The following is a 25512-nucleotide window of genomic DNA, read 5'->3' as shown; positions in this document are numbered from 1 at the left end:
TTTGAAAGAAAGATCCTTCGGTCAATTTTTGGAGTAGTAAAAGAAAATGATGCTTGGAGAAGTTTATAAAACTTTGAAGTATACTGTCTGCGCCAATATGCAAATGCGCTGTCCGCAGAGGGCAGCACAGGTGACTGTGGACATAAAACGGCTAATAGTCCAGTCAATAGGTAGAAAAAAACCTTACAAAAAATGGGGTCAAAGATTTTATTTTTTAAATTTGTGTATACTAGTGCCAATATGAAAAAACCAAGTTATCCAACACGAAAGACCTCGGGAGAAGTTTTGGGGGCCGAAAACCTCCAAACATTTGTGACTTTTTGTAGTATTTTCAAAATATCTCAAAAATGGTTAAAATTACAAAAAAAAACTTCCAATGCAAATGTTAAAGGGGATTAAATTTCCTTCAACTTTTGTCATTACAACATTTTTGTAGCATGAAAAGCAAGCGAGTTACATCTTCTTGAAAGTCATACTTTTTCTGAACCCCCCAGCGAAGTGCGTGAAAGCGCATCGGATAACGGAGGAAAAAAGGAGAAACGCCGGCAGTCTGACCTTGGAAATCATTTGCCTTTCACAGTTGAGGGTAAATGCCTCCGTTCCTTTTAACTTAAACAAAACACCCCCATTCCATCCTCCCTCCCCCCTTTTTTTTTCCTTCAAATGAGATGAATCGACTCAATAGCTACTCATGTTGGTCACTTTAGGGTTTGAGCGAGAGAATGTTTTATCAATTTGTGTGTTCTGTATTATAATTTTTTTTCCCTAGAAATGATTACGCCTGACCAAGGTGTTTTTTTTTTTAAATTATTATTATTTGCGAAATCAGTTTGCCTGAATGCGAAATAAAGATTGTGAAGGAGAAGGGAATAAAAAATCTTCAAAGATGCAGCGCAAAACGGCAAAAGGAAGAACATCAGCGTTTTTTGAAGTTCTTAAAAGAAGTGACAATTCACACGGCCTGTCACAAATGCTATATCAATGAGCAATCAATCTCTTCCCTTGAAGTAATGGTTGAACCTAACATGTTAACTAAATTCCTCAAGAAAGATTACTGTCAAATTATAACAACAAGAAATGTCTTATTCAACTTCTTGAGACATATTTCGAAGAGTTCCATTGAAGTCAGGCAGACTCAAGATGATGCCGACTTACTGCTCTTTCAAAGGCAAAAGAAATTGAAAAGGTTGTTATAGTGGGCGAGAGGATATAGATCTGTTGGTGCTGATGACAGCTTTAGGACAGCCTTTCAGCAACGTGTTCTTTTTAAAACCTGGAAGAGGGAATACTTGTGATTTGTTTTTTTCCCCACTATATCTTAAGTTTGACCCCAGCAATATTCTTTTCATCCATGCTTTTAGTGGGTGTGATACGACTTCGGCAATCTTTGGCTAAGGCAAAATTAAGTTGTACAAAATAGTCAAAAAAAAAAAAAAAAAAACCTCCTGAAATTAAGGAAGCTATTGAAGTATTTATGAACCCAGTCTGTCATCATGATGCCTTAGCTGCAGCTGGAGAAAACATTTTGCAAATATTATACACAGGTGACATAAAGTATTTGAACCTATCTTTGGATACTCTACAATTTTATCTTTTTCTGAAACTAGTATACAGGGCTAAGATAAATCTTGCAGGGCTACCTCCAATGTGCGGGGAGGGGGGGGGGATGCTGGACGTTATCACTCATATCGGTTCTATCACCAAATTCAAAGTTGGTTGGGCAACATAATTGAACCAGAGAAATGGGGTTGGGAACGCAGAAAGCAAGGTCTAATGCATGTTGACACGAAAAGAGATTCAGTTACTCAGAATCTTTTGAAGATTGTGCCTTGTACCTGCAAGAAAAGTTGTAGAGCCTGTTCTTGTCACAAGGCAGGTTTAAAATGCTCCAGCACGTGCAAACACTGCAGTGGCACAAATTGTGAAAATGTTGCAGAGATTTCATCTTTGGATGAGACTGCTGAAGATGATTTGTTCCAGGAGCTTTTGGAATTACCGCAACAAGGAGATGAACAATTAAAGGACCACAGCTTCTTTCCGGACCTGGGGGACCTGGACCTTCAAATCGGCTTCAAAGAAGATACACAGCGTATTCTGTTGTCCTTTCTCTATTTGCTTTAAGGTCAAATGAATCTCTCTGTAATTTATATCTGTATTATTCTGTCTGTAATTAATCTGTATTAAGCTTCTACAGTTTGATTTTCATTTTGAAAGGTAATTCTTTTTGGTTTTTCATGCCTCAAAAAGTCAGTTTCTGCAGAATTTTTTTCAAAGTGTTCATTACGTATTACTATTGTACCTTTATTTACGCATTATTATGTCTATTGTTTGCTTATTATCACCCTAATATTTATTCATTCACATTTATATTCGAATATTGCATTTTCGCTTGTAATAGAATAGATGGTACGAATTATATGCTTTAAATGAATGAGAAGATTATGTAATTCAATTACAAACTGCAATATAAATCATATGTTAATGGATCTGACTGAAGACTACCTCTGTCATACTAGAAATATTATTTCGTAAGCGGTGGGGGAGGGTTTATTATTATTATTGTATCAGAGCATAGGATGCATGACTGTGTTGATTGTTAGCTGCCTAATATTCATTCCTTCACATTAATATTTAAAAATCGCATCTCTGTTTGCAATAATTAGACTAGAATGTACGAATTATATCCCTCAAATGAATGCATATATTGTGTAATCCAGTTACAAATAGCAATATATCATCTATTATTGCAGTCTGATGAAGACTACCTCTGTCAGAACAGAAACGTTAGTTCGTGAGCAGTGGGGAAGGCTTTTTTTTATTATTGCATCGTCGTATGTGCTTTAAATGAATGTGTATATATGTATTTCAGTTTCATAATACATCGTTTGTTTTTTGGAGTCTAGTGGGAACTAATCTGTCAGCCAGAATTGCTACTCTATATCCAGCGGGGGGGGGGGGGAGCAAGAAACTCAAACTACTCCAACTGTCGATAAACTCTCTGAAACTAAAGTTTCCATTCAAGTTCTAATAATTATGACGCCTTGCTTTCAGTGTGAAAGCTTTTTTTTTTCGGAGTGGAGAAAAACTGCCTATTTTCAAAGAGCTATAGCAAGCTTGTTATTTGTGCTACAAAAAAGTTGTAAATACAAAAGTTGTAGGAAATTTTATGTTCTTTAAACTTTATATTTAAAACTTTTTTCTAAGTTGAACCATTTCGGAGATATTTTGGAAAAAACAAAAAACGTCATAAATTTTTGTAGTTTTTCGGCCCCCAAAAGTTCTCCCGGGGTCTTTCGTGTTGGATAACTTGGTTTTTCCATGTCGGCACCAATATGTACAGATTAAAAAAATAAAATCTTTGACCCCATTTTTTGCAAGGTAAAATGTATCTATTGACTGGACTATAAGCTCCATGAGAAGAAAAAATTCCTACCTGATGTATCTTAACCACATTGGACACTCGTCCATTACACTGCATGATGCAGTACTTTCATAAAACCAAGAACGGTTTCAATTTTATTTATAATGTTATTTTATTTTAATTTACTGTACATACGCTAAGTTAAATATAATACTTTTAAGTAAATCCTAGTTTTCTTGACTACAATCATTACAAGAGCAAACATTTGGAGGCACCAGGCGAGATCATATGGATTCTACTCGAGGATTCAACATTTAAAGAATTCAAAGATAAGTATATCTTTTCAATCAAATAGTTTGACTTTGGTTACCATTCGTCATTCAAAATGACCGGCAATAGTGCTGAAGATAAAACTTCACAAATTCAACACTGCACTGATGAAAAAGCCGTTAAAATGCTTCGTGGACGGGCCAAAGCGGCTCTGACTAGAATAACCAACTTCATTAATGACGAAGGAAAAATATTTGATAAATTTGATTTAAGAAACAAACTTGAAAGATTAGATTCTATATTCATTGAATTTAACAAAGCTGATTCAGAATTGCCGGAAGAACTTTCGGAAATCGAACAGTTCGAAGAAACGTATTATGCAACCAAAGTCAAGCTACAAAAAGCTCTTGAAACTGTATCTGTGAATTTAAATCCAGTGCAAATTGAAAATAATGATAGTATGCCTATAGGTAATTCAATAAGTAATAATTTTAAGCTACCCAAGTTAAACATTGAATCTTTTACTGGTCAATATCAAGACTGGCCTTCATTCAAAGATTTGTATCTTTCATTAGTGCATAAAAATAATAGGCTTTCAAACATTCAAAAATTTCAATATCTTAAAGGGCTTTTGTGCTTTGAACCAGCAAGTATAATCAAGCATATTCCTATATCGGAAACTGGTTATACTGAAGCTTGGGATAAACTGTTAGCTCGCTATGATAATAAGAAACAAATAATTTCTTCTTTAATTAAAACCTTCATGGATCAACCAGATATTGTTAACGCTAACTGTGCTAATTTGCGCAATCTCACTGATACTTCTGACGAAGTTATCAGAGGTCTAAAATCTATAGATTCTAAAGCAGATTCTAGAGATATTTGGCTAATTTATATTTTATTACAAAAATTGGATAGCAAGACACGGGAAGAATGGGCGAAACATACAACTAAGGAAGAATTTCCTACATTTGAAATGTTTCTGGAGTTTCTAAATAATAAATGTGTATCTTTGGAATTATGCAATTCAAATGAATGCAATGAAATTAGAAATTCATTCAAAAGTAATAAAAATAGTGCATCTAATAAATGTATAAAATGTAAGGACACTTCTCATTATTTGTCAAAATGTCCGAAATTTAAAGAAATGAATGTAAAAGAACGCAAGCAATTCGTGAATAAATTCAAATTGTGCTTTAATTGTTTATCTAACAAGCATTCGGATATTCAATCATGCAATTCTTCTTATTCATGTCATTTTTGCAAACGCAAACATCATTCACTTCTGCATGAAAGTTATGAGCAAAAAAAATTTTTTCTCGAATGCATTTCATTCGAAAGGTTCAAGTCAAAACTTTCCGCAAATGAACTCTAGTGTACAACAAACTGATATCCCAACACGAAACGAAAAAAGCGTATCTGTGAATGCCGTTAGAGCTGCATTTGCGTTATTACCTACAGCTTGTGTTTTTGTCAAAGATGCTAGCGGGGAATCGAGAACCTTAAGAATTTTGTGTGACTCAGGAAGCATGACTACGCTCACATCCAACTCCTGTTTAAATTCTTTGGGATTAAAAAGAAAAAATGCACGTTTCCCTATCACTGTTCTTGCAGGTTCTAAAATTGGTTTAACTAAAGGCTGTGTTGAAGTCAATTTAAGTTCCAGATTCAACCCTGATATTACACTGCCCGTAAATGCTTTAATTCTAGATAAATTGACGGCCCCACTTCCAACTGAAGCAATTCAAAAGGGACATTTCGCACATTTAAGTAACATTAATTTAGCCGATGAAAACTTTTACCTTCCAAGTAAAGTGGATATGATTCTTGGTGCTGATTACCTACTCTCTATTTTCCTTTCGGGTCAGATAAATTGTTCGGAAAGTAATTTAATCGCTCAAAACTCAATTTTTGGTTTTTTAGTTTCGGGAAGACTGCCAGAAAATCAGTCTAATTCAAATTCATCAACTAGCTTACACATTTACGAATTAAATGTTGATAGTGAGCTTAGAAAATTTTGGGAAATGGAAGAAGTATCAGTAGCGAAAAGTAAAATTCTTTCACCGGAAGAAGAATTCGTAGAAACACACTTTAAAGAAAATTATTCAACAAATTTCGATGGACGTTTTGTTGTGAAGTTACCGTTTTTGAAGTCGAAAGCTGAGTTAGGCGATTCAAAATCCGCGGCTATTTCGCGACTTTATGCCATGGAACGAAAATTCAAATTCAATCCGGAATTCGAAAAACATTATAAAGAATTTATGCTCAACTACCAAGATTCAGGTCACATGTCGCCTTTAACAAAGAATTCAGATATTCTTCTAAAAAATGAACAGTGTTTTTTGCCTCATCACGCTGTTTTCAAGCCATCTAGTACCACTACAAAATTACGCGTAGTTTTTGACGCATCTTGTAAAACTTCAAACGGAACTTCGCTAAATTCAATTTTAGGAGTGGGTCCCAAATTACAACGAGATATTTTTGAAATATTGCTAAACTTCAGATTTCCAAAAATAGTTTTCACTGCGGACATTGAGAAAATGTACCGTCAAATTTTAGTATCGGACGAAGATCATCCTTATCAACAAATTGTTTGGCGATACAATGCCGAAGATAAACTACAAACGTACAGGTTAAAAACTGTAACGTACGGTTTAGCTTCCGCCTCATTCCTAGCTACCAGATGTATCAAACAAATTGCTCTTGATACACCTAATCCTAAAATATCACGCATTTTACAAGAAGACGTATATATGGATGATCTTTTGTCAGGTTCGAGTAATTTTTCAGACGCAATTTCAATTTGCAAAAATATTGCGTCAATTTTACAATCCTACGGATTTAACTTAAGGAAATGGAATTCAAATTCTTCCAAATTCCTTGAAGAATTTCCCGAGCAATGTTCCTCGGAAACAAGCTTTGAAATCAATCGTGATGCACACGTTAGTTCTAAAGTGTTAGGTTTATTTTGGAATTCAACAAATGATACATTTGCATTCAAGGTTAATTTATCACTTTCACCACCCTACACTAAAAGACGGATTCTATCGGAGTCTGCACGTATTTTCGATCCTTTGGGATTACTTGCACCTTGTGTAGTTACAATCAAAATATTCTATCAGAAGTTGTGGCTTATCAAGAGGGATTGGGATTCACCCATTCCGAAGTTAATGGAAACCGAATGGTTAAAGTTTCAGGCATCATTCAACGAAATAAATGATATCACTATTCCTAGAAGTGTCACCATTGATTCAGAATGCGAAACTGAATTACATGGTTTTGCAGACGCGTCATCGCTGGCATACGCGGCTGTGATTTACTGTCGTCAAATTGTCGATGGGTCCACAACAGTTTCACTGTTGGTTGCTAAAACTAAGGTAGCTTCACACAAGCAAATCTGCATTCCTAGACTGGAATTATGTGCCGCGCACTTGTTATCAAAATTATTTCTCACTGTTCTCAACTCGTTGAAGAATTTCAATCTTCACGTTTTCGAATGGACAGATTCAAAGATAGTTCTTTCATGGCTATCTTCTCATCCACGTAAGTGGAAGACTTTTGTCGCAAATAGAATTTCTGAAACAATAAAAGTTCTACCCCCAGCTCAGTGGAATTTCGTATCCTCCAGAGAGAACCCTTCAGACATCGCTTCACGTGGTATCGACCCTAAATGTCTACCAAATTGCGATCTGTGGTGGCATGGCCCGCACTGGCTACATTCAAATCAAATGCATTGGCCTACGGCTGAATTACATTCTACAGACGTTGTTAGCGCAGTTAAAGCTGAGGAAAAATCAAATCCAATGTTTAACTTTCATGCTAGTTCAACAAATGACCTATTCGTTCGTCTATTCGAAAAATATTCATCATTATCGAAAATTATTCGCATCTTGGCATATTGCTACAGATTCATTAATCTTTGTAAAAAAAGAATCGGATTCAATATTGCTTCTTGCAATACCCTCGGTTCACTAACTTCTGCAGAAACAAGGGCTGCAGAAGAAAAACTCATTCACTGGGTTCAAGACACACATTTTTCTGAAGAGAAAAAATGCATTCGGCTTCAAAAGCCACTGAAAAGACGCAGTCCTTTGCGTTCACTTTTCCCATTCATAGACGGAAACGGTCTCTTACGGGTGGGAGGTCGGTTACAGAACGCCGACTTACCCATGAACAGGAAACATCCTATCATTATCCCATCACAACACAGATTTAGTGAACTGTTAATTCGCGAAACACACGTAGCTTATTTGCATGCTGGTCCTACCTTATTATCTCATATATTAAGGCAATCATATTGGATAATAGGAGGAAAAAGATTGATCAACAAATGTGTTAATCAATGCATAAAATGTCATAGATTCAAAACTGGTAACAGTTCACAACTCATGGGCAATCTGCCTAAACCACGAGTGACTTTAGAAAGAGCTTTCTTTCATTCTGGAATAGATTACGCCGGACCTGTTTCTATAAAATTTAGTAAAGGTCGAGGTAAAAAATTACGAAAGGTTACATTGCACTTTTTATTTGCCTGTCCACTAAGGCAGTACACATCGAAGTAGTAAGCGACGTCAATGATACCGACTCTATAAATGCTTTGACTCCTTCGCATTTCCTTACAGGTGATGTGATAAGTTCAATTCCGGATCCAGAAAACCTGAACGAACATAGCTTCAAAGGAAAGTGGGAACTTATCCAGAATCTCCGCAAAGGCTTCTGGAAGCAGTGGTCAAAGGAGTACCTCTCATCTCTGCAGAGTCGTCAAAAGTGGACCACCCCTCATGCCAGCATTCAAGTCAACGATATTGTGTTAGTGAAAGAAGCCTCATCACCTGGTTTGTGGCCCTTGGCTAGGGTTCTTGAAGTTTACCCGGGAGCGGACGACCTGGTCCGCGTTGCAACAGTAAAGACAGCTAAAGGGATCTTCCAGAGACCGATCTGCAAACTATCTCCTATTCCTATGTATCAGGACTCAAGTCCCTATCAGGACTCAATTCCTGATAGGGTGGGAGTATGTCTGCGCCAATATGCAAATGCGCTGTCCGCAGAGGGCAGCACAGGTGACTGTAGACATAAAACGGCTAAGCTCCATGAGAAGAAAAAATTCCTACCTGATGTATCTTAACCACATTGGACACTCGTCCATTACACTGCATGTTGCAGTACTTTCATAAAACCAAGAACGGTTTCAATTTTATTTATAATGTTATTTTATTTTAATTTACTGTACATACGCTAAGTTAAATATAATACTTTTAAGTAAATCCTAGTTTTCTTGACTACAATCATTACAAGAGCAAACATATACCATAAATATAGACAACCCAACATCTTAAGAGTTATTAAAGCCAATAGAATCAGACGGCTGGGGCACGTATTTAGACGTGCAGATCTGGACCCGGTTAAAAAGCTAACTTTTTCGAAGATTGAGGGTACAAGGAGAAGGGGAAGACCAGCAACAAGGTGACTGGATAGTGTTGCGAAGGACCTAAAAATTTTGGGAGTGAACAGGTGGAGAAACCTGGCAACGTGTCGTACCACCTGGAGGAAGCAGACGGAGAAAGCCTTGGCCTTCACCAGGCTGTTGTGCTGATGAAGAAGCAAAGGAAGTCATGTGATGCACACATCAGCTCGTTTCATTTAGTATTTAATGTTACACATTTGCAGTGCGTTTTCCATTTGCTACTTTACATAAAGTTAATATGTTTTATTTATTTTTTAATATGTGAATTCAGAGAAAGCATGCGTTTATAAATGAAATTACAAATGATGCGAGCGGAATTATACGCTTCTGTGACAGGCACCTTTTCTTACTAAACTATGACTGCTAAATCATTGCTTGCCCACGGTTGCTATGAAATTGAAAAATATCCAGGTAAGACGAGTATGTCTGAAAGGAGAGGAGGGGGAGATACATTTAATGATCGTGTTCACTTCATTTCAATGTGATTGCGTCTAATTTAGAGACTAACACACATCTGCGAAAGTTACATTCCTTAAAACTTATATATGGTTGCTTCACTTGCCAAATCGATTAACTCCATAAAACAAAAAGTCGAGAAAAGTGATGAAGAATATATATTCCATAGGAGTGAATGGGCCCTCGTGTTACATTTTCTACCATCGGAGAATCAGAAATGTACTGAACTAAAAGTTTAATATAAACTCACATTCTAGGCATTGATTAAGCACTATTAAAGCAGAAATGAGGATTTTCTTTAAAAAGTGGAGTTAATCGATTGGGAAACAGGCATCCAATATGTGTATGTTTCTGCCTGTGAACCAGATGTTTGCCTTAGCATCTCATCAGTGATCAGACTATAAGTGTTTCATCGTAATACCATGCGTTTTGTCCGCCGCATAAATCTACTCCTTTATATGAAATATGACAAAACCACTGTTAACTTAATTTCTTGTGAATTTTGTCTCAAAACTTTTTTAAAACGTAAATGAAGCCGTTTCCGAAGTAAAGGGTTCAGCCACGTATTATAGACACATTTCAAAGAAATGTAGTGGGTGCTGTCTCCCGGAAAATCCTTCACACTTTTCTAATATTCAGACAAGCAACAAATTGTCTTATGAATATGCGCTTTGCTCCAAAATACTTATCGGGCTCAAAAAATTTTTATGACTTCGCAAAAAAAAAAAAAAAAAACGAAAAAATAGTACGAATGTTCATTGTGTGTACTGGTTGTGAACATCGGATGAAATTAAGTACCGTTTCAATGTGGTTCGAGCAACCTACAGTGTACACAGTAAACTTAGGTAATGAACGTATTGATTTCTGTGTAATAGAATGATCAAATGCATCGCATGGCGTTTGTCTATCTCAAGGCGACAATACGGCAATTACATTGTTTTCCTTTTTTCCGATGTCCTTCATATTCACTCGACAACTTGTTGCTTTTCTGTGAATTATAAAAATGTGTCAAGAACTTCTCGGGCACCCTGTTTAAGTAAACTTTAACCGAAAAATGATTTTCATAATAAAACTGAACAGAAATGTTTTTTTTTTTTAATTATGTAAAGTAGAAATTGAAGACACTGGAAACAGGAGGTACTTACGCATGTGAGGTTCGTACCTTTTCCTTATTGAACGAAAATTGCTACCAGTAAGGGATAAATTATGCATTTAACTATAAAATCCATCCTTTATATAACCTTCCCATCTACGTCAATCAATTGATCATAAAAATCCTACAAAACCAACACTTGATTTCATGAGAAATCAACTTCCTGCTTTTTTTGATCTAAACTATTTACATACTTGCACCGCATACATTTTAAAGAAATGCATAGCTAAACCCTGCAACAAATAATTTTGATACATGATCCTAAGATAACTTACACTGTACTCGCAGATAAACGTGATTACTTTCCCCTTGTCCTTCATTATTGGTTGCAATGCAACTGTATCTTCCTCTGTGACTTTTGCTGACTTTCTGTAAAACCAGGGACTGGTTGTTTAGGATAACGCCTGAAGACATATTGTTTTGAAGCTCATTTCCGTCAAACCTCCAACCAGTTTCCGAAACCCATGGATTCGCTCGTATATTGCACTCAAAATATACGTCACTGTCCTCTATAATGTTAGTGTGTCTTAATTTGCTTCCGAGTCTAAGATTCAGTTGTGGTACATCTGTAAGAACAAAATTTTTTCATTATCCTTTTTCGTGTTTTCAAAAAATATAATTTTTTTTTTAGATGAAGACTAAATTTACGGGCTGGAATGGTAGTTGACAAAGTCATTGAGTTAAGCATGGGTTTGGGATTGTCGTTAGTTCCTCTATTCAGTGTAGAAATTGCGAAAGAAAATGCTCAATATATCGCCCACTAGGAGCTTATGAAAATTGTCCACTAATCAAAACTTATGGTGAATGTTTTTACAAAATATCCAACTACTATTCGAAATTTTGTTAGAATGTTTTATGCCACTATAATTCAAGCTACGACAAATAAAACAAATACTGTAGCTTTAAAGGCTATCAATAGAAGATCAACTACAATACAGTAATCATTTCATTTATTTTATTTATTTTTTAATATACCCGATTCATAAATTTTGAAAGTGTAAAGATGGTATTAGAATGAAAATACGCGTTCGGTGAAAATTTTCTGAAACATTCTTAAACCTAAATAGTGTTAATATGTTAGTACATAGTTGGTGTAAAATTGTTTTTGAGATTATAAAACAGTACTACAGAATCAGCATGTGGTATTATTTCCTTGGTAGTAAATTGTTAGAATACGGAGTGAAAAAGTTTATTGACGAATATGATTAAATATTAGCTGTGGTGAATCAGAATGTCTCCAAGAAGATGCAGAAATTTTAAAATGTTTGAACATGGTTGTTACAACACAATAAAGTGTTGCATATTGCAGTGAAACGTTTGTAAAACATATTGAGAAAAAGATTTGCTTTAGAGCTGTCAAAAATATGAAATTAGACAAAATATGCAGCTAGTAACAACACAAGGAAACCTACTCGGGTTTGTAGGTGGTTTTTGACAAAGGGGGCTTGCTGGGATTTGCAAAATGGAAACAACTGAAATATCATTAGCTTTTACCAACGATAGTCTTTTACTGCTATTTTTTTCGGCAGAGAAACTTTTTAGAGGATAAACTTACAAATAAAAATTGGATTTAAAAATTGATTGCAGGGTTCTAAAGGGGTTTTAGACTCTTTTTGGTGAATGCTATACCTTTTTCAAACAACATGTCTTTATTCCAACTTATATTAATAGCTTAGATGAAAGGTAATATTTCAATTTAGTAACATTACCTTTCTATTATGCTTTTTTATTTCATGTAATGCATTCACAAATTCACCAAAAGCTTTAAAGCCTAAAATAGTAATTCAATTTAAAGAAAATTTAAACATTATTGGCAAAGTTGTAAACATAACGGTAACTATATAATATTATCATGTTTGACAATTTATTTTTCTACACGTTTTGATAAGTTCAAGATCGTGAAATGGCATTTATCTACTAAGGTTTCAAGTATTTTATGAAGGACTGCGAACTTATCATTATGTAGAACAAATGCTGTCATAGTAATAATTCTCGTTATTTCATTACTACGATGTTGACAATGCTAAGAAACGAGATTAAATGGTTTGACTTTCATTGAATGTTCAAGCTAAAATTATAATCATATGAGAAAAAACTTTGCAGACAAATTGAAATTATTTAATGTCTATCCTGCCTAAACAAGCATTTTTTTTTATTTCGAAATTTTAAAGGTCACATGGTTATAATTTTACTGGTTCAAACTTAAAAACAACTTTGATAATATATGAAATAGCTTTGATAATAGATGAAAAGCTTCTCAATGCGAGTTTAACCCAAAAAGTACGAAAAAAAACTATAATTTAAGCAGAAAAATATGTTTATATATAATTATCTTTATCATGTAATTTTTCATGATATTTTCATAGGATCAGCAAGAAATAAATTGCTAACAGTAATAAAACTAAAAAAATTTCGATCACAAAACTCCAAAATAGTAGTGCAAACAACTAAGCCGTATTTTAGTTTCATAAAACGTATGTTCTTATAGTTTAGACAAGTATAGTTTAATATTTTGCAGCAAGTTACCGCCCTAAGTCTAAAGTATTTTATAAATTCTAAGCCTAAGGCAGAAATACATTAATTACACCGCAGTTCAGTTATTCCGAGGTCTGCAGTTTCGTGCAAGGCTAATTACCTAGCTTTGCCTTCAATCTTTGAGTTGAATCGCACCTATGCAGCGGCCACTCGTCTGGCATGCTAACTCTACATTGTCTACTAGTTTGCTTTATCTCTTGGTTTCTTTAAGAGGTTTTCCGCTTTCAGCTCTGTTACCTCTTGTTCCGGGCTGATGAGTGCTAAAATGCACGAAACTGTAGTCCTCGGATGAAATAACTGAGCTGGTGGGGTATTTTATGTATAGTTTAAGTAGTATATAGGGTTGTGTTAAAGAACTAGCTACCTCTTTTATTTTCTGCTATATTATTCTCACACATACAAAAAATATGATGACTTTACATTTAAATGTATTCCTAGTTAACTCAAAGATGATATAATTTTGAGTAAAAAATGAAACATACATTTTCAACTCCAATAAACCTTATGTACCTACAGTGTACATCTAGCTTCCATCCGTCCTCGATCGCACTTCCCGGAATGGCTGCATTATCCGCTTGACAGTACAGAAATTTTCCATTGTCGTCGCTTGTTGGTGTGATGGTCAGTGTGCTTGTGGTGATGTTTCCCTGAGCAGACACTCTTTCAACTGTGTTTTTGAGCTTGAAACTCCCTTTTCTCCACGATATTGTAGCAGGTGGTCGAGATCCTTTGGCTTCGCACTCGAATTGGGACAGTTTTTGAGCTGAAAGTTTTTTCCTCTTGCCTTTCACATGGACGGACTGTGGCCTAACTGTAAGTTTAGAAAATATACATAAGTATACAAAAACATTATTGCCGATGAAATGAAACAATTAAAAAAACCCCCTAAATAAAGCACAGCTGATTAAGTTGAGGTATTTTCTTAACAACTTGTAATTGAACTTTGAGTTGAACTTCCATTTTATGCGTATTTTGTTACAGGATATTTTGGTTTATTTTCTTTTCGACACAATTTTATTCTAAAGAGATGCACACAGTCAAGAAAAAAAAAATCCCCAGATTAATATCAACAGTGCTGCGTTTGAAACTGAGGGTGTAAAAAATGCAAACTTTTTATTAACAAAAAATATCACCATACTTCTCATTGTACAGTTCAGACCAAAATATGGATTTTAACCTGAGTTTGGCATTATCGATAAGTTTGTCGTATCATAGAATGATATAAGATGCATCTCAATTATTTATCATTAGAAAAAAATAAACGGACTGAAAACTATTAGCTAAAAAATGCAGAAAACACTATTTTTGTTAATTACATCCCATTTATTTAACTCTAAACTTCTGTCATTTATATGAAAGCAATGCAATAGTACGGTAGATTGGGGGAAAGTGCCATAGTATTTATTTTGTTTGCATAAATTATCACATTGGTTTGAATTTATTATTTAAACTCAAACTTATACTTTGAAAAATTAATTTCTTTTTTTTTGTAATGAATTAGCTGATGAATGTGCACGAGTCAGCAAATTCAAGTCAACTGGATCTTAAATGAGGGATATATTAGGATAGTAGTTTCCTTTATGAGAAAGATCGTCCCAAAGGAGCGGTTCGGCCCCTCAATGTAGCGATAAACTAGTGAAAGACGATTGGGGGGATTAGCATTTATAAGACAAGACAATATTTAAAAGCCAGCGAATAACGAAATGAAAAACGTATCCGAAACCAATTATTAATAATTAAGACAAGAGATCTCGAGAGAAAAAAAAAAGAAAGAAATTAAAAGTTCGGAAGCTTCCTCCTTACACCTCGGTTGAACTTAAACGACTTATTTCATCATTCTTCGCAAAGTTTATGAAATTTTAAACTGCCATTAAAAAATTATAGAAGTATTTTTGAAAAGTACGTCGGTGATCTTAATTATTTATTTTTCTTCAAATATATATCAGTTCCGTTTGGACGGAAAACAAAGAAGAAAAGCATCATAATGAACATACTTTTACTTATTTATTTATTTAGTTTAGTTTAACAGTGGAAGAAATATTCTTTCTCGTATACATTTTACTTCACATTTGAACTAGGTTTTTCTCCCGTAAATAATAAATGTTGAATACCTTTGTGCAGAGAAGCAGTTGGAAATAAATCGCGTTTAAACGCAGAAAACTAGAAGATTACTGTTCTATGATTTCGATGCTCACTAGCGCCAACTTATAGTTTTTTTTTTTTTTCTTTTTAAGAAGAAGAAGGAATGGGTGGAAGTGAATCAAAGGGGTAAAAGTAAATCTTGAGAGGGGTGTTGTGATGGCCTCAAAAAGAATTGAAACAATTGTACGAGGATTATTATTTTTTTCAAGGTCTAATCGATCGCGGAATGAAGACCACAAAGTCAATGAAAACTCTTTCATTTGGAATATGTACATAGACCTTCAGGCTACTTCTCGACGTAGACGCCGCTCCGATTAAGACATTTGTCGTAGCGCGGTACCCATTTTTCGATACCCTCGTCATAGAAGACAGCCGCATGTGCTTTCAGCCAATTCTGTACGCTAGACTGCAGCTCAGCGTCAGAGCCAAACGTCTGTCCTCCTAGCCAGCGTGTCATGTGATCAAAGAGATGGTAATCGGAAGGCACCAAGTCTGGGCTGTATGGAAGATGGTCAAGCACTGTCCAGCGAAACTGCTGCAGGAGATTCCTGGTTAAAGCAGCAGTGTGTGGGCGCGCATCGTCTTGCAGATGGAAAATGGATTTGGACCCTACACATTACTCATTCGTCGATGAATTTCGGTTGCAATGCATCCTTCAGCATTTAGAAGTCGAATTTCAGCAAGCACTTCACACTTAGTGGGAGACGCAATTGTTCGAGGCTTGTTTCCTCGTTCACTGCGTGCTCCTAAATAACCACAGCGACATGATGCACCACAGCGGCGTGATGCACTGCACAATCTTACTTGAGAGACTGTGCAACAAATATATGCACAGCGTCATCGGCTTGACTTTCTGGTTCTCACTCCGTGATTGATCCGACCTTGAAATAAAAAAATAACCCTCGTATTTGAACATGAATCTTACGGTGGCCTTATTTGACGCACTTGCCTCATTATATGAAGGCAACAATCATTTTCACTTACAGTTAATGTCTAACGTTATAGATGCTTCTACTGGCGGTGAAATTTTGTTGTTGCTTCCTTGGCACGTCAAAGTGGTCATGAGATCCTTGCGTTGTAGTTTTTCAATAAAAATTTCATTTCGTGTTGTTTCATGACCAGTCACTTCATAGCTGTCATCGATAATTCTTCGTCCTCTCCACCATAACAAAGATGGAGTTGGATTACCTGTAATTGTACAGCATGGTATGACATGTGTTTATATAATTAAAAAATTTTAATCCTACAGAGTGACATGAGTTCAAAACTAAATAACTGAGACTGCAATATCGCTCCGCTGATTTCCACCCCGATCTTTTCTTTGGACAAAACACATTTTTTATACATAAATTTTTCCATAGGAATATGTTTCTACCGAGTTGCCTATCAAAATATGTCCGGAAGTGTTGAAGCTCATTTTGGATTTTTGGTGCCTTTCGTTTTAGTTTTCATTACTTATCTCAAAAATGATTTTCTTGCGGGTAAAGTTTTGATTTATTTAAGAACACAAAATAACCTTTAAATGGTCTTTAATTTTTATTTTAGGTGTTAAAATTGTGATGGAGACACTTAAAATTATAGTTCTTAGTATTTTTGTAAAAGTATAATGCCCCTCCCCCCCTTTTTTTTTAGAGAGAGTCGGTTCAAGGTCTACAAATCAGTTTTCTGTTCAACTTGGATCCTGTTTCAAAACTTAAACTTTAAAATGAAATATATTCACAAAGCCTACAACTAAAATTGAAGTTTATTTAAGAGGGTAGTTTTGTGCTTTTAAATGTGTTTCTGAATGATTTTTAACAACAATAAATAGTTTCGGAATATGACACATAAATTGAAAAGTTGCACCTAAAATCTAATATGGCGAAAGACAATGATTCGCGATGGGTGGAAGCCGATACAGCCAGCTTGTTTTCTATTAATTACTCTATGTTTCTAAAAGTCGCAATTTTTTTTTACCATTTGAACCCGTGTTTTTTTTTTTTTTTTTTAATTCATACTAAAAAAATTTACAAAACGAAATACTAATGAATTGTATCATTTGAAAAGATGTACAGCAATACATGGAGCAAATAATCAAAGATAAATTTTCAATGCAATAAGAATTGTATGCAGTTGCAATATTAATTAAAATGTGCTCTTTGAAAATTCGAAAAAAGTTTATTAAAAAGATCTTTTTTTATTTTGATGGAGACAAAACCAAATCAAAAACGATATTTTGAATTAGTTTAGATAAATTCGGTATAGGTAAAGATTTAAGCTATAAATTGTATGATTTAAAGAATTGTCATTCATAACTAACGTATCTAAACTTTTAAAGTTATATAATCAGACGATAATATTTTATTATAATGAATAAGTTTTGTTGGCCACTCTGAAATGGATCATGTAGTTAACTATATCTACCATCTCCAAAGACTATACATTTTAAAACATTCATCAGGATTCGCAACTAGTGACGAAAAAATAGGAGAAAAAAAACTTTACAGAAATTCCCTCTTTCTAAATAGCTAGAAGGTTTTATCATTTTTTTAAAAATCAAGTATATTTTTCTTAATTCTAGCTTCTAATTAGTATCTGTCCTTTTTAAATAATAATGAGAAAATCTGCATAGAAAAAATCCGCTTTTTTGCCTTGAGTTTCAACATTGTGCTTAGTTAAGCCGAGCGAAAAAAATATATTTGGAGAACGAAAAATCTGCGTTACTGAAACAGCAAAATAAATTAACTGTTATAATTATTCCGAGATTTATTCGGATCATAATTATTCATTATTTAGTTAATTTTATTAATATTAATAATACTATAGCGAAGGTAAAATATTAGTAGTCTTAATATTATACTTAATTTTATAGTTAAAATTATTTCCAAAGGAAATAAATAGCTTTACTTCCCAAAAAACAAGTACAGTTAATTCGTTTGAAAACATATTGATGCATCTTATTTTCATTTCAAAAAATATTGCTATTTCTAACGTAATTGCTAGCGATACAATTTTTGAAAAATACATTTTTTATTAGTCATACATGCATGTTTCAAGTTTACAACACAACCTTTTATTAAATCCATTAGCATAATTTAATATCTTTGCGTTACAGAAAAACACATTTTGCGTTTAAAATATATAACATGTACTTAGCTTAGTACAAATGCTTATCATACCTCCTTCCACTTGGCAGATAAGATGTAAATTATCACCTTCGTTGTAAGGCCCAATGACTCCGCTGAGTACTTTTCCATTATAATCCTTAATGATAGGTATTTTAGGTGGAACTGTAAATGATAAAAGAGGCTGTTCAACATTTTTTATGTTTTAAAATATAATAATAATAATTTAGAAAGCATAGAAAATTTAAAGTAAAAAACAGAAATTTAATGACTGGTATAGTTTTTAAATGATTAGGTGCTCCTCCTACTATATGTTTTTTAACTAACCGGTACATGTTATAAGTTTGAAAATTATACACATGTTTTTGAGGGGAACTATAAGAGTTATGCATTGCATTTTAAATCGAAAAGGTTAATCAAAATGTAGTACATTAATTAAAACTCCAGAAACGTCTCACAGAAAATTCCTGCCGATTTTTTTTCCAATGTAATAAATGCGGAAAAGGCTAGCCACGAATATCGAGTTAACTTAGGAAAACCTTCCAGACTTTGTACATTAACTATATGTCTTAATTTTTTTTAAAATAATTATTAGAAATTGGTATTTTTCGTTAGCGCATTACTAGTATTTCTGCAACACAAAATAATAGCTCCATGGGACTAAAAACAAAAACTAATACTTCGTTTTTGTTGATTTCGGCTAATTAAGTAACTTGAGAGGGATAAAATAAAATAAATACTTGTTTCTTTCACAGCCAGCTTTTACCTATTGGTTTGTGCCCTAAAGTAATTATGTAATTTACTATCCTCAGATTAAATACACAAAAAATGTGTAGTTTCAAAATAGAGTAAAAAAGTTAACCATACAAAAGTTAGTCATTCAAAGAGTAATTATAAAAAGCATTGTTTAACCATATTTAACTCTTTTTCTGGAATTAATCGTGTCTCGTGTTCGGTTGAAAAGTGAGTCTAGAAAGATTTTTAGGTATGCCGCATGAATTTGAAGCAACTCACTGATGCGCACAAGCTGTTTAGAAAAAAAAAAAAAAAACTTCTTGACACATGGGTCCGGAATGTACTGAGGCTTTAACTGACTAACTTCCCAAGTGAAAAGCATCTTTAATAGTAATCCTTAATCGTACCAACAGAAGTGGATGACTGCGTTGCGGATGACGTTTTCATATTTAACCTTCCTACGGTGCTCGGGTCTTTTTTGACCCATCTCAAATTTGTTTTTGATATACGTAATGTATTTTTCAGAATTTTGCAAAAATGTTTTGTGACTTTGTTTTTATAGCCATTGTAAATATTCAATTATACGCAGGCTTAAAAAATATATGATAGTTTTTTTTTACTTGTTAAAATTGTAACACATAAGTTGTTCGGGTCATTTTTGACCCATGTCAAATTTTAAACAGAGGAAGATAAAGTAGCACAATTTAGACATTCATGTTTGCGTTTTAGTATTTTGTGCATTTTTAGTGCCCCTAGCGCTACTCTAAATGGCGCTAAGGGTACTTTCCTGTTCATAGTCTCGTTCGTTTCTGTAACCGAATTGAATTGACTTCTTGGTACTTTTACGTGTTCAGTTAGAAACTCTTCAAAGTTTACGATATGACATATCGTAGTCGCGGATTTACTAAAGATGAATTCGAAGAATTGTTGCTCACAGTGTCGGATGAAGAATTAGTGCCATAATGATCGTGTTTCTGAAGCGAACTATTATACGAAGACGACACAGATGGCGAATGTGACCAGTAGACGAGTCTGGCGCCAAGTCGCGTTAGCAAAGATGATACAATTGAGTGTAATTCAGAACCAACGGTGCCATATGGAAGGCGTGAAGTAGACAATATTGTGAACATGACTTCACGGCCTGCAAGATTCGCACTTCAAAAATTGACAACGAATATTCTGCGTTTATGTTGTTTTTCCTCCAGTTATTGTAAATATTATATTAGAAAATAGTAACATAGAAGGAAATAAAATGTTCGGTGACAGTTGGGAGGATTTGAATCGTACTGAACTAGACGCATTTATTGGCTTGTTTCTACTGTCACAACAATGAAAAAAAAAATGTGCAAGAAATGCACTTCACATTGTATTCAGGATTGAATGTTTTGAACAACAGCATTTTTGTTTCATAAATACAAAGGGGCTTATTGAGTTCATACTCCGTTATGGTTATAAAACTTATATGTAAAGCAATTTTTAACCATAAAAATACATGAAAATGCATTGAAATTGTAATAGATTCGGCTATAAGTTGATAATACTGTAAATTACAACATGGGTCATTTTTGACCCGAACACCTTAGATGTATGCAACATTTTAACACCCTAAGAAGGTTAATCTGCCCCGATGTATACCTTCACTATCTTAAGTGAATATTTCATTTCAAAAAACGAATAATACATCTTCTCTTACGATGAAGAGTCAATTCGGAAATGCAATTCGGCAATTCCTTTGGTATGCCCGAAGATGTAACTTTTCCAAAAATCCAACTTGATATAAAAACGCGTTCATGAAAAATACATAAATAACTCTGAACAGGAAATCACACGAATAGTATGGTAATGGAAAAGTCACAAAAATTATTCGCCCTCGTCTGCTCGTTATCAAGACATAAAGTATTAAAATTTTCAGAAATTTCAAGAAAAGTGGCTAATTTAAAGACTTAGATCAAAATTCATCACGCAATTTCACCGTCTGCATAAATCTACAAAAATTCGGGTGAAAAAAGTCTTCCATTACTCCCTGAAACTTACTAGATTTGTTAAATTTTCCTAAAATTTGCCAGATCTTAAGACCTTATACTTCGCTAACGAAGACACGAAGGAGAATAATGTATTCGTTAAAATCGTGTTTTACAATGCTATTACGGTTGTAAATGAAAACAATATAAATTGAAACACACCCACAATGGTTACCACCAAAGATGAATGTTGCGTTCTAGCTTTTTTGAAATCTACTCGACATCGATAAATGCCTTCATCATCCTGGGTCACCCTGTCAACTTGTAAAACGGCCGGCTGTGGCACAGAACTGAAGTATGCTCGTCCTGCAAGAATGTCGTTGGTTGCGTGTCTTGCTTGACCTAAATGACCTCTTCTGGCGTCTAGACTGTATATTGGGTTGGCTACGTCGTCTTTATACCAGAGGACAAGATACACTTCGTCGTCTAGTATTGGGGAAGTAATATCACAAGGGAGTGATAGTCGACCTCCTGATACACTTTGAATTGGTACTGGAATTTCTGAAAATAAAAGAAATCATATTAGTGCGCTGCAACTTCCATTGTTGTGTGTAAGAAAATTTACTTCATATATTAAAACAAACCATTCATTTTTTAAGTAATTCAAAAAAAAAAAAAAAAAAAAACTCACTTTTAGATTTCAACAAAAATAAATTTATACTTAATAGGAAACAATTTTGAACCTTTCAAAATTATTATTGTGCTGATAGATTGAAAGGAAAAAAATAGTTTTAGGTTAAAAGGTAGAAGAAAGAATTTTCCTTTACTCTATATCAAATTATTATCTTTATACTTTCCAGTTTTTGCAGCTCCTATAACAACGGAAAAGGTCGCACGTATTTCTTGAATACACTATTCAAAACATATATTTTCAAGAAGTTGAATGCCAACATTTTGTAGTAAGTACTGTCCGATATTTAAACGCGAAACCTTACTCGAATTTGCGCATGCGTCAAGTCTCTTCTGATTTCATCAAAACAGGGGTGATAGCAAGAAGGAAGTAATGAGCAACCAAAAACTGAATGCATCGGGAAGTGCGCTTCCTTAAACGATTACCCCATTTTCAATTGGAACCGTTCGCAGCTGCTAGTCGCGGAGTTCGAGAACAGACAGTAGCTTAGTATACTATTACGTACAATTTATTTAGGATACCTTCTTTCGAAAACACAGAAACAGCTTGCAATAAAATACGAAACCTTTACAAACCAAAGAACTATTTAAACTTACATAAAAATAAAATGAATACGGTGGGTTACATTTCGATTTAATTAGTTTCATTTGGAATAAAAAAGACTAAAGATGATTTGAAACTTTAAAATAAAGAGTAAAATAAACAAAATTATTGAAAATACTAAATAAATAATTAAATAAAACAATCACATGTATGTCTCATATACAAGCAACGTATGTGCAAACAACCACTGACCTTACAAAGCCCAATGAGTAAAAATAGGTATAGAAGAGGAAGGGGGTGGGGAATTGGAAAATCTCACGTTCATAGCTTTATCTGGTGTAAAGCTATATAAAAGGTAATTACCTTTTGGTGTATCTCTCAGATACGCGCGCTCACTGAAAGCAATTGCCGCGAAATCAAGCATTTTTAGTCTCAGTTACGAGTATTTTTCTCCGCTATAAGTAATTTTATTATTTTCCCTTGAACAGTTACAGAGCAAAAGCCTACGAGCGCCAGACCTACGTTATAGTATAAAGACCCAACATTTTTCTGCGTAAGCACATCACAGCAGGTATGAAAGGTTTGCACTTATTTAAGTCGAGTCGGGCTTTTTTTGGAAGGAAACAGGTAGCAAAATTGCGTCAAAAACTGATTAATTCCATGTCAAGTGATCTCGTTGTCTCCACCCGTTCTTTCCCGAATTCGAACAAAATTTTCTAGAAGAAAACACACAGAGACATGTCTTTGAAACTCCCCCATACAAATTTTTAGCTTCCAAAGCCCGGATCCCCAGCATCTGGGATCGATAAAAAAAAAAAGGGGAGAGGGGCTCCAAAATGGCAGATCAGCTTTGTGAAACATGTATAGCGCGGTTCCCCATTGGAAACAGTTTTGGAGTCCACTTTTGCTTTTCTTTTTGAAGTAGGCTGCTGTACCCACAGTCGGTTCTACCTACGGACGTTAATTGGGATAGTCTGGGTATCGTCGCGAGAGATCCTAAATGAGGTTCTACGTGTGTGTCACAGCTCTCTCCATTACCCCATTACGTTTCAACGCAATCAAACGAACATGTAAAATTAATATAAACTGATTTTTTTTGTAATGGGTTAATTTTGTTAAAGGTTTCAATTTGCATATGAAAGTTATTATGTAGTACATACGTAGTACAAGCTTCAACGCGATCAAACGAACATGTAAGATTCGATCACATATTTTTTTTTTTTTTTTTTGGTTTTAGTAGAATCTAAGTAAAAAAAAAAAAGAGCAATTTCTGTTTTTTCGTCCGTCATGGATTGTATTATTCATTTTTGTTGTAGGTATCATGTTTCTCTATATTTTGAACGTTTTGTTTTTGATTTTTAATATTGTGAAACTGTGGTCTCGTTGATGTGACTGGCTTGCAAAACCAAAGTGGCGTACCTTTGTACCCAAGGACACATAACTATTTGAACCATGTGACCCACGGACAGCAATTTTTAATCTCCTTGGGTCACATATATGTCTTCTTACAGTGTAAAGTACCTCAAAATGGTGCCTTGCGTCTGAAATTTGCTTTCAACAGTGATGATGAATTTGAAGTGGGGCTTGAAGATATAGTGTTGAAGTAACCCCCACCGGTTGTAGGATCTAGATACCGTCAATTCCACTTGTTTTCATTTGTAGACGACTTTTCTAGATTTTTGTTGGTTTAATATAAACTGATTTTTTTTTGTAATGAGTTAATCTTGTTAAAGGTTTCAATTTGCATATAAACTGAATTTATTATGTAGGTACATAAAGAGCCATACTATCATGAATGTAGATACTTTTTGTTTAAGAACATATAATTATTCATAACATCATTAACTCTCTTAAGAGTAATAATTTTTTTAAGAGTTCACAGATGTTAAAAATTAAGGAAAATTTAAAAAAAAGCAAAAAACCTTTGTTTAATTTTCAAAGTTTAATTTCCGTTGGACATTTTGTTTAGTGTTATTTTCAATGGATGTTTGAAGTATTTCAATTTAAAATAGCTTATGAAAATGTATTGGGTATAATTGAGTTCCTCAGACCGATTTATATATTATTTTTTTATGCTTCTATGGGTACAAAAAAACGTGTCCGCGGGGTAAACGGGGTGTTGTACCAACGAACAAAAAAAAAAAAATTTTTTTTTGAAGTTGAAATTTTTAGATTTTCACCTGACAAAAATTGTCAAATTAGATGAAAAGTTGAAGATTCTGCCAGAAAATTTTACCGATCCATTATCCATTCCCAGAGACCAACAAAATTGAAAAGTAAATTTTGTCTGTTGGTACATCAGCTTCCCTTATACTAGATCCTCATGATTTGTGTCTTGCAAGCTGAACATATGCATAGGTTAGCTTCAAAAGCATTTCTGCACCTCAATTGAACGTCGTCCAAATCAGAGATGGTTGAATAATAGACACCAGGTCACGTTGACATGAAATGAATTTATGCTGTTCAGCTTTTGCGGCAATTTTACGCATATTTGCTACCTGTTTCCTGCTTAAGTCAGTTCGACTGAGCTTAAATGACAGCGAATCTCTCTTACCTGCAGTGATGTGCTTACGCAGAAAAATTTTGGGTCTTTATACTATACTGTGTCAAAAGAAGCAAGCTTCTATGAGCAGAAGAAGTTATTTTTCTAAAAGGGAAAATGTTACAGCGAATTAATAAAAATATTTTAATATGCGAATTTTAAAGTATTTTCCAAATCAAGTTACATGTTTATAGAAGAGCTAAGTTGAACCATATGACTGCAGTTTTACTCTTCGTCTCAATGTAAAAGACGTTTTTATATTTTAAATTTTGAAAACTTCTTTTTTACTAGTTGATCTTATTTATTAACAAGATGTTTAATAAGCATGATTTTCCATTAACGTAAGTTTTTTTTATTTTTTTTTAAAGGAAGAATAAACAATAAGGCAATTATAACAGCAGATGCATTAAGTTGCTTATATTTTCTTAGAAAATTGCTACGCAATATGAATTGAGGAAAGATACGTTAGAAATATGGCTGAAAGAAAGTTTTTCTTTTCTGAAAGCAATTTGACTTTATCTTTCAGTTTTTGTGGAAATACCACATCCTGTCTAA

The 25512-nt window shown here is 34.1% G+C and overlaps 1 protein-coding gene across 1 annotated transcript in view; it reads right to left on the bottom strand.

The window, feature by feature from the left end:
• The window catches only part of LOC129226707 (uncharacterized), a 159358-nt gene that overhangs the window by 30929 nt on the left and 102917 nt on the right, over positions 1-25512 (bottom strand). The window contains exons 2-6 of the mRNA XM_054861336.1: positions 21404-21742; positions 18540-18650; positions 16366-16569; positions 13754-14050; positions 10980-11270 (exon numbers count right to left, since the gene is read on the bottom strand). Coding sequence (XP_054717311.1) covers positions 10980-11270; positions 13754-14050; positions 16366-16569; positions 18540-18650; positions 21404-21742 — 1242 coding nt within the window. The remainder of the gene's footprint in view (positions 1-10979; positions 11271-13753; positions 14051-16365; positions 16570-18539; positions 18651-21403; positions 21743-25512) is intronic.

The sequence above is a fragment of the Uloborus diversus genome, chromosome 7, assembly GCF_026930045.1.
Source record: "Uloborus diversus isolate 005 chromosome 7, Udiv.v.3.1, whole genome shotgun sequence".
In the NCBI taxonomy this organism is placed as follows: domain Eukaryota; kingdom Metazoa; phylum Arthropoda; class Arachnida; order Araneae; family Uloboridae; genus Uloborus; species Uloborus diversus.
The sequence above is the reverse complement of the archived record's forward strand: the minus strand, read 5'-3'. Positions and strand labels throughout refer to the sequence as shown.